The 14,824-nt window shown below is 41.7% G+C and overlaps 1 protein-coding gene across 1 annotated transcript in view; it reads left to right on the forward strand.

The window, feature by feature from the left end:
• The first annotated feature begins 3,727 nt into the window (after positions 1-3,727).
• Positions 3,728-14,824, forward strand: part of LOC120568503 (kinesin-1 heavy chain) — a 31,943-nt gene continuing 20,846 nt past the window's right edge. Inside the window, exons 1-9 of the mRNA XM_039816061.1 lie at positions 3,728-4,103; positions 9,266-9,353; positions 9,967-10,040; positions 10,142-10,246; positions 11,045-11,093; positions 12,299-12,354; positions 12,444-12,531; positions 12,628-12,752; positions 12,947-13,051. Coding sequence (XP_039671995.1) covers positions 3,978-4,103; positions 9,266-9,353; positions 9,967-10,040; positions 10,142-10,246; positions 11,045-11,093; positions 12,299-12,354; positions 12,444-12,531; positions 12,628-12,752; positions 12,947-13,051 — 816 coding nt within the window. The 5' untranslated portion in view covers positions 3,728-3,977. The remainder of the gene's footprint in view (positions 4,104-9,265; positions 9,354-9,966; positions 10,041-10,141; positions 10,247-11,044; positions 11,094-12,298; positions 12,355-12,443; positions 12,532-12,627; positions 12,753-12,946; positions 13,052-14,824) is intronic.

Here is a 14,824-nt window from a genome sequence, read left to right on the forward strand (position 1 = left end):
ATATATGATCTCAAAGCTAGATGGGAGAAATTCCTACACATTGGACGTTTAAAGTCTGGCTTGATTACAGACAAGAAGAATTCACCTCAATGAGAAACAAAGCAATGCATATATTAATCAGACAAAACAAACAGGACAATGAAGAATTAGAACTCAAAAATACAAAATGTCAAAAATCTTATCACTGCAGCTTCCAATTTCAATATTTCTTCTTAGATTTTGCCCATGGGATGACCTTGCTTTTTACTCTAACTGATGTTACCCATAGTCTAGTCTGGCTCAACAGATGTACATTGCTGGGATAAAGCCTGACATCCGGCGCTTCTGTTACGTGCCGGATGTCCTTCCCCCCTCCTGCTGTCTCCGCTATTTCGGACACTGTCGCTGCATCCGGGTTTACAAGCTACTATGACTTAGAAGTTCTCCTCTAGTTCTTGGGAACTTCAGGGATTCTTAACATTATTAACAATATATTTATGATGAAGGACGACAGAACATGTGCTGTTTTTTTTAAGCTTTTTACATCCTGCTCTCAAAATATTTCATGTCCTTTTTAGGAGGTTCTCTCCTGCAGTTGTTGTGGCCCACTGTGGCTAAATCTCTTCTATCAGGGCAGTGCATGTAGTTTATACTGAGTATTAAAGAGTCTGGCACGTTTCGACCCATTTAAATCATGTATACTTTGCATCGCTGCAAATCATTTTGCAAACTATGCTACTGCTAATAAATTGTACGCCTCCAGGCGTCCACTCGGTGCACTCCACTGCAGTTTAAAAATCAATTAGCAATTAGTCTAAAAGAACGTTGCTTTGTAGTCCGTCACTCTGAACATCAAATCAGATGGCATTCACTGTCACATTAGGCCTATTGAGTTACATTATTGTTGTGAAGTAATGCAGAAGAGACCCTCATATTAATCTGCTTTTTGTTCTTCCATCTGTTCTTCCATCTTAGCTTCATGTTTAACATGCATTATTCTTCAACTTCACCCATTCCAACCCTGAGGGCTTTTGTTATTAAAGTGACTTTTAGTGACTTCGTATTTTACATGTATAATGTACAGTCTACTCTTACAACTTAACAATGCAAGTAAATCTACACAGTACAAGACTATTGTAACCACGATGCAGCTATTAACTAATAGGCTTAGTTGGACGCTGAGCCCTTCGGGAAACACAGTTTAGGGGTGGAGGGTCTCCTATTATATGTACTCCACAGCGCTGTGGAGATAGGTCTGGCAATGTGAGACTAATAAATATGTAACTCAGTATTATAAATGAATACCTCAGCCTGCTAAAGCAACATCAGAATATGTTATAAATAGCACAAACCAGCTCATATTACTGAATAACCCTCCCATTTATTCTACCAGTCCCATAGATGATGAACGGTACACAGTGTGGGCTTTGGGACAAGCAGACTACCCTGTAAGCTCACACAGAAGCGCCACACCCTTTCTCTCCCAGTAGAAGGCCAGTAGAACTGGTATTTGGATTAGTTGAGCACTGCACCGTGAAAAAGGATATCCCTCACTGTTTTAGGGAGTGGCAAGAAAATGTGTTCAGCCGCTTGGGGTTTGCCGTGGCTTTTGCTCCATTACGGCATCTGTTGAGTGAGGTCAGACATGATGCAATTTATTTAAGAGGAGGTGTCACAGCTGCAGCTCCCTCTCTTAAAGACAGCTGAGTCCCAGGCTACAGTAATTTCCTCTTTGGGGTATATAACAATAGCTCCAGGGTTCATAATAATTCCCTTACATTTTCCTGAAAGTAGCTCACATAAAACATGTCTTCCACCCTGTGTGACATCATACTATGATTATGTCAGGGTTTCATTGAAGCTTTATCACACTTACACTACCGGTCAAAAGTTTGGGGTCACTTAGAAATTTCCATTCCACTCCATTATAGACAGAATACCAGCTGAGATCAGTTGTTTGTTTTTTAACCAGAGCAACAGATTTCAGATTACATTATGTGCTTACAGAATTGCAAAAGGGTTCTCCAATGTTTTTTCTCAGTTAGCCTTTTAAAATGATATCAGATTAGTAAACAGAATGTGCCTTTGGAACATTGGATGAATGGTTGCTGATAATGGGCAATGTAGATATTGGATTAAAGATCAGCCACTTCTTTCTACAACAGTCGAGAACCCTTTTGCAATTATGTAAGCACATAATGTAATCTGAACACTGCTGCCCTGGTTAAAAAAAACAATGCAACTGATCTCAGCTGGTATTCTGTCTGGAATGGACATTTGTAAATGACCCCAAACTTTTGACCGGCAGTGTATATTCAGTGAAACATTGAAACATTCTAATCTAAGAAGGCATTTTTTATGGCTGAACTTTGAATGGAAAATCTTGTTTTCATTTCAGTTCACATTTGCCCTGTAATAATAAAAAAACAACATATTTGTCATTCTGGAAAACATATATAACAAAGCCTGTACACTCATTATGTTTTATGTATTGATGGACCTTGAAATGGGCATTTGGGGTTATACAGATTTAAAATATGATGAATGATTACAATCACATTTTCCACATTTCTACCCAAAATTGAACCACTGTTTTTTTTGTATTTAATTTTTTATTATATTTTACGCTCAGGATCGAAACTAATTTACAATATTTTCCTCTCAAATGTAGTGAAGTAGCATAAAATGGAAATGCTCAAGTAGGGTACAAGGTACCTCAACATTTTATTTTAGTAAATATACTTAGTTATTTTCCTCCACTGATCACTCATTTAAAAAATTGTTCATTAGAACAACAGAAACACTTTGATAAACACTGCGAACGGACAGACATTCAACAGGTCATGGACATTCTTACCCTACAATTAAAGATTCCGGTGTGAAACAAAAAGACATTTTGAAAAGTACATTTACAGTAATATAAAACACAATGTATTTAAACACAATAAATAATGACATCAATATAACTTACTCAGGGGCTACAGAAAATAATTCTTTAAAATATAAGTGTGCATTCACTTTATTTGTTTGTCATAAGGATTAACGTATCGATGTACAAATTGAATGCAACCCAAAACAAGTTACGATTTGGGAAGGACTTTAAGAATCTTGCCTTATGAATATGAACTTAACCAACTACAAGTATAAGACTGGTCATGTAACTCAACGGTTTATTAGTGATAATGTCGTTAGGCATCATTTTTATAGAGTGTCCATTCTTGTCATAAATATTTCTCTATGTCTCTCCAAAACACAGATGAAGAGAAGCAGTGACAAAACAATGCATAACTGTTTCTGGCTCAGCTCCACGAAGATTGAATTTCCAAATTAGGAAATGATTGTGTTATACATGGGCAAATATTATGTAAGATTTCAAAGTAAATTTCTCTGTTCAGAACTGGAAAGGGCATTCCAAATTGTGAATTTCAAAAAAAGGTTTACCTTGGGGGTAAAAAGTTATTATAGTTTTGAAGTTGTCCTCTTATAGCCTATGTTAGGCTGTATGGTATGGTGAAAAGTTGTAAACAAAACACAATTTTCATGACAGTAGCCTAAAGTCTGCTGACTAAATAAACTTTGGCAGTTTTACCTGCAATTTAGAAACCATGTTGTCACGTCCCATTTGAATCTTTAAGCCACCTAAATGTCTGAATATATTCTGTGGTAAAAATCTCCATCATGATTTTGGGGACAATGACAGAAAGACGGTGAGGAGGGGAGCGCCGGGGTGACGTCATTGTGATCCACATCCACAGCAGCAGGAGGGGCGAGGTGGCCAGCCGCTGATCCACCGGTATCATGGCTTCCTAACTGGACGGCAAGTGTTTGAGAGGAAAACAAGGATTTTTTGTTGAATGCCCCGACAGATTATCGCCCTTTCCAGAACCTGAGGTTGGGATTGAGGGGCTCGGCCTCCCTTTTCGCCCCCCACGGCCGCTCCTGGGATCCAGGGTACACCTTAATTTTATTGGTGAATTTCCATTCGCAAACCGTGGAAGATGGCCGACCCGGCGGAGTGCACCATCAAAGTGATGTGCCGTTTTAGGCCCCTGAACAACTCCGAGGTGGTCAGAGGCGACAAATACATTCCCAAGTTTCAAGGGGAAGAAAACGTTATTATTGGGGTGAGTTATTTTTGTGTTTAAGGGCTTTAGCTACCCATTTGGCACAGTCAGCAGTACGCCATTTTTGATTGTCTTGTAGCTACGGTAGTTAGCACCTTAGCTTGTCAGCTAACGTTAGCAAGGGCTGGTTGACCTGTTAGCGAGTTATTTATTTTTCTTCCCAGGATGGCGAAGGCATATGCCGCCCTACTCTGCCTCTGATTGGTTTACCCTGACATTGTTACCCTAATCCTAACCAATCCCTCTCCTCTTGCCCAAACTAAACCAAAGAAGACAACGAGTAACGTTAACGTTGCTGGCCAATCAGAGGCGGGTCATGCTTTCCCGACGTCTTCTCCATCCTAAGAAAAATATTTGGCGACCTGTTCACCGTTGCGTTTATCCGCTTGCCCTTAGCTAAATCCAACTTCTGGCGCAACGTAAACCGTCAATTAAACTTAACTTTACTTATTCGGGCTCCAAAAGATAGACGACAGCACCATTCAATTGAACATTTCGAAAAACCAGTGCAGTTGCTGTTGGCGTAAAATGTCCCTGTCATGGCTAGCGAGCTGTCATTCAACAAAGCCACAAACTCATTGACTGGCACAGGTTAAAATGTCGCCATCGTTAGCCTGCAAACCCTGCACGCTATTCACTGCACTATTCTCATGACATTATTTAGCAAGTAGCTGTGAATCTGTAACGATAAAGCTATTAATTATGAACGGTTTGCGTCAGCATAAAGCGTAAATCAGCTTTGGTTTAGCTGTGGCTAACAGACTGTTGGCTAGCAGGCTAGGCCAGCTGGTAGTTGACAGATTAGCTGGCCTTGGCTAGCTGGCTAGTTTTAATACTGCTGCTTAATTAAAGCTAACTTTAGCTAGCTGACCATGTGCTACATAACCAACTAAGTTAAATAAGCTGTTATTGAAAATAACAGAAGGACAATAAGCTTCCATTACAGAATAGGAAACACAGACAATGGTAACGTCAAAAGAATTAGTCATTGGCAGTGCAAATCAAGTTATATGCAGGCCAGTTGTATTCTGTTGGCCTTCAGTGACTGGACACTCACAGTTAATAGCCCTACATGTTCAAAATATAGTAAATACCTAATCTGTTTTCTTCAGAAAAAGGATGAGGAGGTTCAGGTTGGAATCAAACCAAAGGTTGTTTTCTTTGGGTTATTTGGCCCTTTAGTGATACAGATCCAGCACTTGATAAGGATAATGGCATTTGCACAATTTCCACTATGACAAAAGAAGGAAATGCCTTTTACTAATACAGTGCCATGTTACCTCCATTTTACTGAATCAACCAAGAATTTGCCCAGAGGTCAGTTTGATGGTGTGCACTTGATGCCTGTCATCATACGCCTTAAATAGGCACCGTTTACCTAAACTTATGTTCATAGCGTTGCGTGCCTCTACGCTCTATCTGTATGGTAGGATTAAAAATCATGCACAAAAGCAACAAGGTTGGTGTTTTCACATGCCTTTGACTATAGTATTTAAGAAGCATAACAACCGAATAAAAGCTTGGCTGACATCCCAAGTCTGTACATGCTAAATGTGCAAAAGGCAATGGCCTATCATTGGAGGGAAAAATCATGGTTAAACATTAAGTTTCCTAAACGGCTTATTATCATTCTCTTTGTGGACTTTGTGTCTTTGCTCACCTATGCTTTAAAACAGTTCACAAGGCAATAGAAACTCATCTTGAATTGCGTTCACATGGCTGCAGGTTTCAACTGAGTGGATATGAGTCGCGTCCTCTCTGGAGTTATACGACTAATTTAGGCGGTGAATTTAGAATACAACAGGTTCATTCATTTTTTTGTCATGCAAAACAGAAGACTGTTGTAGCTGTGGTGACTTCTTAAATAGTTTTGCTGACACTGACTTTAGGCCTTTTAACTAACAGCAGGCGTACTGTCTGTGCCCCTCAGGCATGATGTGGCCCAGCCCGAGTTCAGAGTGCCAGTCATAGTGCCAAAATACCAGTGCACATTGTGAAGGACGCAAGTGGTGCAGGGCAGAGCCTTGTAGCCTCTGCTGGTGCATCTGCTTTGAGAAGTACAACACTTACTGTGCCCATAAGCAGCAGCACAGGCCTCCTGGGTAATCCCTCTGTGTTTTCTCTCCTGGCAACCAGCTGTTCGACCAATCAGAGCAGGGCAGTTGGCCGAGCACCGGGCCATCTCTCCGGGTGGGGAGGGTAATTATTATGGTGATGCTTTTGTTTGCAGATGCGCTTGTCCAGGATGACTGACTCACTTAGCTCATATATGTATCCGTTTTAAGGCCAATCTAGGGCGTGGACCGACCCTGTATCGGGACTGAAGCCCCGACAGCTGTGCCAGCCAGTGGTGACACTGACTGCACTGCACATCGTCAAGACATCTAACAAGCAGCTTCCCCATTGCAGGCCTTGGTGATGCTGTTTTGATGCTTGCAGTAGGCCCGTATTACTCAGCTGTGCCTCACTTAAAAGTCCTGTCGGTCTCTTTCCAGAAAGGGGAGGGAGACAAAGTTTCCAGATGAGGTGTTGTGGGTGTCTTAACTAGCTTGGTCTGCCAGCGTAGTGTGAGTGTGCAGCGGGTGAATTATTCATGCCTCCATTACTTCCGTGTCAGTTTTGCACATAAAAGATCAGATCTTTCCCCTGTGCTTTGCTGTCACACTTGCGTCTTCTATTTGCATACAGTAGCCTGGGATGCTAGGAAACAAAGAGTCAGGGCTGTCCGGGATCCGCAAACCTTCTAATAACCCTAACCCTTTTCCCCAGCTGCTAAAAAAAACAAAAAAAACATCACTGTAATCCAATAGAATGTCATGCACCATACAATGAGAATCATGTGGATGCTGCAGTACTAACCTTGGGACTGTGTGTTACTGTCTCTCCTGAGTGGCTCAGCCTGGGCAAGTATCACGACCAAGCCACAAGGAAGCGGGAACGTGACCGAGCACTTATTAATACTTTAACAATGCATTGCACTGTGATTACATTTTCAGCAAGTAATCCCATTAGACAGAAGTGTAGGTAACGAGGCCAGTAGCGGCAGTTACAATGAGGACTTTAGACTCGGGCTGCGCCATTGTTTGCTGAATGCTTCTGGCGGCTCTGATATCGGCTCAGTGCTCTTTTTCTAGACGGGGTTAATAACCAGGATGTGGCCATCGGGACTGAATTATCAATGTCTTAAAATGCTGCTGCTCTGTGTTTCACCGAGCTGTGTTTTAGATGTGACCGTCTGTTGGGGGGGTTTATGAGCTGGAGTGCAAATAGAGGACATCCCAGCTGTAGTAGTCCTGAGTAATTCCAGTACTGGTAAAGGTACCTTTTTAGCTTTTAATGCCAAGGCAGTGACATATTTGTGGTTTCACCTTGAGTTATGAATGTGTTTACATGCAACTCTGGTCCTTCAGCAGAAAGCCCTCATCAATGGCGTCTCCAAGGTTACACAGGTCCTGCTTGTCAACATTCTCAGCCTTCCTCTGCTCCTACAGGTGTTAACGCTACTGCCACCAAGGCACGTATGTTTTGCAACCTGGGGTGTCGCGTCGTCTTTAATTAGGGGTGTAACGATACATGGATCTGGGTCGATATATATTGATTCAATCCTCAACGATCCAATATTATCGATACAAAGTGAAAACATTGATACCTAGTAGTTTGGTTTATATATAAATGTATGAAAGAGCTTAGTAATGAAATGGTCAAATCATATTTTAGTTGCTTTTTATCTATTTATCTATCTATCTGATTGTGTTAAATGGGCTTATGATGTCTTGTATTGGTCGCAGGCCCCTGAATTGAATGAATTGAAATCATATCGTGGTTTGTGATATCAGTAAATATTGTATCAATGTCCAGAGAATGGATATAATATCGTATTGTGGTAAAATGTGTGATTTTACTCCCCTATCTTTAACACACCACAGCTAGAACCCCGCCCCTCAGGCTGGTGAAGAGATGAGTCAACTGGGACTTCAAACCTCTGAAGACGGCGTTGCCATCTCAGTTGAACCTCAGAAGTGCTTGTAGCATCGGTTTTATTAGCCTGCGGCGGCCTTCTTTAATCCAGATATTGATTGCTATCTCCCTGGCTTTGGGCTGTAACGTTTTGGCTAGCCTATAGGAAAACCACAATCGGCTTGTTTGAAGTGGGCTGGCTCTTTAGCCAGTGGTGGAAGGCTCATGGCCGAGATAGTTGGAGAGGAGTTGTATCAGAACTGCCAACCTTCAGGGGTTAAGTAGAATGCAGCCCGCAGAGGGTGAAATAGTTTGTCAATGTCAGCTTGTGACAGCCTGGGAGCAGGCCGGTGGAAACAATGACCATGTAATGCAACGCCCTTGGTTTGAGTCTGGCAGGGGATCTTTGTTGCATGTCATCTTTCCTATTAACCCCCCCCATCCCCCCTCCCTTTCCTGTCACCTCGGTATTGCAACTATCAAATACAGGCAAACAATACAAAAATATTTGGCCATCAGAGAATCCCCTGTTTTGAAAATCCCCGTACAAGCAGTGAAAGGGGCCTGCAGGTGCCCTTTCTTTTTTTGAAGTTTGAGTTTCTGTAGACTGTAGGTCTTTAGGGCAACAACTTATGATTATTTTCATTGTCGATAAGTCTGTCGAATATTTTCTCAATTAGTTGTTTGGTCTATAAAATTTCAGAAAATGGTGAAAAAATGTGGATCAGTGTTTCCCAAAAAGCCCAAGATGACGTATTCAAATGTCCTGTTTTGTCCACAACTCAAAGATATTAGAAACTAGAACAATATTCACATTCAAGAAGCTGGAATCAGAGTTTTGACTTATTGTTCCTAAAAAGTGACTTGGACGAATTAATCGATTAATCTTTGTAGCGCTATAGATCCCCCCCCCCCCCCCCCAGCCCTGAAAGAAATCCCCCGCCCATACTACATTGATTCTAAACAAACTGCTGTTACAGTGCAGAAGGCAAAACGTCTCTGAAAACACCTATCAGATGCTCGGTGTTGAAACTAATGTTGACTCGCCGTTTTTGTTTGATTCATTTCATTTCATTTCATTTAGTCGGTGACAGAAAGTAGCGCACTGTTGCGGATTGTTATTTTTAACGAGGTTACACAATAATCGGGTTTTGTGTTGGTCGTGCAGCCTCTAACTGACTCGCCCTTCTTCTCTTTCATCCCAGGGCAAACCGTACATGTTCGACAGAGTGTTTCAGTCAAACACAACACAGGAGCAAGTGTATAATGCCTGCGCCCAGAAGATTGTCAAAGGTGAGCTCTCTCTTTGTGTTTTAGTCAGTGTGACGTTATTTTTAGAGGCATATACTCGACAAATGAAAGGGACACGAGCCTCGCCTTTCTAAGAGAGGAGCTCCCACACTGAACACTTTTAACCCTTGGGTTGTCCTTCGGGTCCCGGTGACCCGAAGGACAACCCAAGGGTTAATACAGCACCTTAGTGCTTGTTTGTACAGCATTTTGGTCAGCTTAAACTGTGTTTAAATGTGCTCTAGAAATAAACTTTACTTACTTACTTTACAAGAAACAGGGTTTAGAGAGCAATTCTCAACGGAAGTACATAATCCTTGTTTTGACAACACAAGGGTTAAAAACACGCTGAAACCCCTGGTTTTTACTAAAGTCTATGAATAACTGTTTGTTGTTGTGTCTTTTGCTTTGCTTGTTGTGTGTTCTATACATTTTAAGTCCTGTATAGATCTGTACACGCACTGGTTCCCTGTATAATTGTTTTTGAGTTGCTTTTGTGTAAAAAGCACATTGTGTTACATTGATTTGCATGACATTTGCTATAGAAATAAAGTTTGATTGCTAAATCTTGACTTAAATGCAAAAAAAAAAAAAACTCCCGTGTGGTGTCTTGTAGATGTCCTGGAGGGCTACAACGGAACGATTTTTGCATACGGGCAGACGTCATCCGGCAAAACGCACACCATGGAGGTACGGATGATCTCTAAGATCTGGTGTTATTTTCAAATAACGTGCGTCCCGTTTGGGTTGAATCCTTCACATCCGTACATTTGTGTGCTCTCCGTTTGCAGGGGAATCTCCATGACACAGACGCAATGGGCATCATCCCCAGGATAGTTCAAGATATCTTCAACTACATCTATTCCATGGATGAAAACTTGGAGTTTCATATCAAAGTAAGTAGTTAAAAGGGGCTGCCGACCTGTGCCGCCACCGGCTGAGACGCAGATTGCTGCAGTGCGTAGAGAGACGCCACCCTCGAAATGTGAAGTGGCATTTCGTACCCCCAAATTCAGATTCCAGCTCCAGATAATGTGTTTTAAAAACCTGATACTTATGGCTTACCAACACTATTTCAAACTGTGGGTGCTAGAATTGAGCAAAGTACTTCCTGTTTTGCAGTTTGCTATTACTAAGCTTTTTTCTGGCGACAATATAAGTGCTGTGTCACTTGGAGCTGCTGCATCATAGTTCCTGGCTGACTGTGTTTGTTGATCTCTACTCGGGCATTACAACACATGCTGTTACATTTTTGTGTTGAGAATGAGAGAAATAAATGCAACGTGAAAATGTAAGTGATGAGAAATTAACTGGATTCAGTTTAATTAAAATTGATGTTGATTGCTCTTCAGAATATACCAGTGTTGACTCTAAAGTATCAGACTTTCTGTCTGAACACAGCCAGATTGTTAACGGTCAGGCAAATGTGAAGAAATCCATCAAACTCATCCTGGAAAGATTATGAGAAACCAATCTCAAACCACTTCTTACACCTTTTTTTTCCCGCTGTGCCTCTTGGGTTTTTCCCCTTATTCATAATATAGTTTGGATTAGATGCCATCTTTGTCTTATGTGTGTGTGTGTGTTTTATCATCTGCGGTAAAGAAAAAAACAGCCCCCTGTGTTTATCTCGATTCTCTGGTCTGACCTCTCAGCTGGGTTGTCAAATAATGAGGCTTCTTCTCTTTTCACAGGTTTCCTATTTTGAAATTTACTTAGACAAGATCCGGGACCTCCTGGATGGTAAGTGGCCGTCATGGTGCACTGAACACTGTACCTTTCATCCAGCACCTAGTCTGCCCAGACAGTGGTCAAAGACGTTAGGGCTGCTCCATTATGGAAAAAAATCCTAATCGCCATTATTTTGGTCAATATGGAAATCAGGATCATTCAACACGATTACTCATTGACCTCAGAAAGATGTTGCAATAATTGAACTTAACAAATGGTAAAAAAAAAAAAAAAAAAACTGTGTGAAAACAACTTGAACTGTACAATTTCCCTGAATACTTTTCCCATTTGAAAATTTTTTTTCACTCAGATTCAGAACACAAGACAAACTAAGAGTTTACCTGCAAAACGTGGTGTGCAAAAATAATCCTTTTTTTCTTTTTCAATTCTTGTGTTTCTGTGATCATTGTAGCTGAAATCGTAATCGGGATTTAAATTTGGATTAATTGAACAGCCCTAACAGACAGAGAGGAAAAAATGAACGAGCATCAGTGTTGCAAACATGATGGAGGACGATGGTAGCTGTAAACACGCTGACTTTGTTGTTCATTTAAATGTGTATTCTACATATACAACAACGCATCAAAAGTCTACCAAGCAGACCACTCGACAAGCGTGTGATATTGATCATCACCTTAAATGGTGTCAAAATGAGCTGCAGAAACTAGAAAATGTTTTCTTTTTCTGTTGTGTCTGCTATGTTATGCTGTACATGTAGGTTCTCATATTAGCCAGTTCTTTTGACGGGGATGTCAAAAACACTAGGACTTGGTGATAACTATATTTGTTTGCGACTCATTTTAGTTAAGCGAAAAAGGACATTTATTAAATAGATTTGAAAACAATCCCCACAATACCTGTTCTAATTGGCCGACAGTTGTAGCTCATCTGTTTCAAGGTATATTAACCTGCTGAGGGGAAGTTTTCTAGCTCGTACACTGTGTAAACTGGCCAACGGGGAAACATTTCAGAAGTTATTTGCTGATGGGAGCCATTCATGTCCAAGAGCATTTGAGGTGTGATGACCAGAGCCCATCCGCACTAGCAGTGGGATTGGAGGCAAAGGCTTTAGGCACACACAGAATTTAGCTTCATATTTATATAAATGTTTACATTTTTTTAATGTTTAGGGCAGTGGTACATCCACAGGATGCCATGTGTTTGTAGTGCAAGGTCAGTTTCCCTGACACCTTTTTCCCTCTCATCTCCATCTCTAGTGTCCAAGACCAATTTGTCAGTGCATGAAGACAAGAACAGAGTACCATATGTCAAGGTGAGATCCAACTTCCTGCAAGTAGAATCTGGTTAAAACCATGTTTGTGAAGGCCAACAATCTAACCACATGTTGCTTTTTCTTCAAAGGGCTGCACTGAGAGATTTGTCTGCAGCCCTGATGAGGTCATGGACACTATTGACGAAGGAAAATCAAACAGACACGTAGCAGTTACAAGTAAGCGACCGTCCTGTAGTCCGTTTCACAAAGCCATTCGCTGTTAGTTTTTGCATTTTTGAGACTGATGTTTTTTTTGCCACGCTACATTTTTAGACATGAACGAGCACAGCTCCAGGAGTCACAGTATCTTCCTGATAAACGTCAAACAGGAGAACACTCAGACAGAGCAGAAGCTCAGCGGCAAACTTTACCTGGTGGATCTGGCTGGCAGTGAAAAGGTACAGAGAACCATCTGTCATACATATTAGAGGTAGATTCCTTTGACTTATTCATTAATTTTTTTACATGAAGAAATCTACGTTTTTGCTCGATCCGTTTTTCCTGTATTGCCTACTTGGTTTGGAGTCGGTTGTTTGTCTTAAACGTTGTGCTGCCCGAGACCTGGTTGAGGTTATTGTCTGTGATTCTTCAGGTCAGTAAAACGGGAGCAGAGGGAGCCGTGCTGGATGAAGCCAAGAACATCAACAAGTCTCTGTCGTCCCTGGGAAACGTCATCTCGGCTCTGGCTGAAGGATCGGTCAGTAGCTCTACTTCAACTCTCTTTGGTCTTGTTTTCTTAAATCTGTTGGTGCAATTAAGGAGCCCCTGTTATACTAGACTAGGTTAACATACTTTTTGATGTTTAAAAAACACGTTACGTTTTTCATACTGCCCATTGCTGCAGTGCCTCCACCTGAAACGGTCTGTTTTGGCCCGCCTTCCCAGAAAGCCCAGTCTGCTCTGATTGGTCAGCTGGCCCACTCTGTTGTGATTGGTCATTCTCAATTAATAATCGAGGAATTTCTAACAGGAATGTGGGCGAGGCTTTTCAGGCAGTTAGGAAAAAGTGCTGTATGTCTGAGAGAGAAAGCTCTGTTTGCAGTGAAATGTGTTTTTCTGTACATTATACATCTATTACGTAAAAAAACAGCTAACCAACCAAAAGATGGAAAAAAAATCCCAAAAAGCATAATAGGGGCTCTTTAAAGGAATATTTCACCGCTGGAAAGCTGAATATATCTTTAAATTGGGTCACTTATGTAGTAGAAATGTGAAAAAAAAATTGAAATTGGTGCCTTCTAGGCCGAGAAAAGCCAGAAAATGTGTTTTGGTCTTATATGGATGAAAAACACCAAATCCCAGAATGCACCTGCTTCGTTGCTTTGAGTCCACTCCCAAGCCACGCCTACCGCTTGACAGACCGACAGAGGCATTCAACTAAACTCAAGCGTGTTTTATTGTCATTTCAACCATATACACGAAACAACGTTTCATCGTGACTCAAGTGGTGTTACACATTTAACATATATAAAAACGACATTATATAAAATGACATACGAAACAAGCTACATTTAGTACACACACTTTATAGGCTCCGTAAAGTTCAGCTAACGCATACTAGCATTAGCGCTTGGTGGGCTGTAAACACCGAGCATAAACACAGCGGTGAATTAGTGTGTAATGTAGAATGGTCGGCATTTAACAGTCACAAACTCCACCAGCAGTTAGCAGTTAAATGGATACAAACCACATTTCTGCACCACTCGGTGTTAACACAGCCCACCTCTTTTACCCGGCGACAGAGCATCTCTAGCTCGGAGGGCTAGCAGGCCTGGTAGCTGGACAGTCCGGTACACTATTCAGGCAGGTTTCCACAACAACAAAAACACAAAGTCTCTGAACTCACGTTGGGAGTGTCGTTGAAGTTGGATGTAGTCCAGTTTGTGGTCTAAATGAGCGGACACTTGCAAGCAGGATCCGTAAAGTTCAGCTAACGCATACTAGCATTGGTGTAGCTAAACACAGAGTATAAACACAGCCGGGAATTAGCGTGGAATGTCGAATGGTCGGCATTTAACAGTCACAAGCTCCACCAGCAGTTAGCAGTAGCTAGTTGGATTTTATTTCTACACCAGTCCGTTTAACACAGCCCACCTCCACGGGCCGGCGAGAGCAGCCTGGTAGCTGGATAGTCCCGGTTCCGGTACACTGTTGTTCAGGCATGTTTCCACAAAAACACAGCAGTCTCTGAACTCACGTTGGGAGTTTCGTTGAAGTTGGATGTAGTCCAGCTTGTTGTTTAATGAGCAGACACTTGGAAGCTGGATTGATGGGACAGGTGGACAGCTAGCGTTAGCTTTCCACCTAGCCGATGAGGATGTCCCCTAGCCGGCTAGCGGCATTGAGCGACACCGCTGGTCTCCGTGCAGGCGAAGCTCACGTAGTGTGCCGAGTATTGCGTCTGTAATAACGTTTCCTCCATATTCTCCGATCTGTACCGATGTATCCCGGTGGTACACACGTCCGGTAG

Source organism: Perca fluviatilis, chromosome 11 (assembly GCF_010015445.1).
Source record: "Perca fluviatilis chromosome 11, GENO_Pfluv_1.0, whole genome shotgun sequence".
In the NCBI taxonomy this organism is placed as follows: domain Eukaryota; kingdom Metazoa; phylum Chordata; class Actinopteri; order Perciformes; family Percidae; genus Perca; species Perca fluviatilis.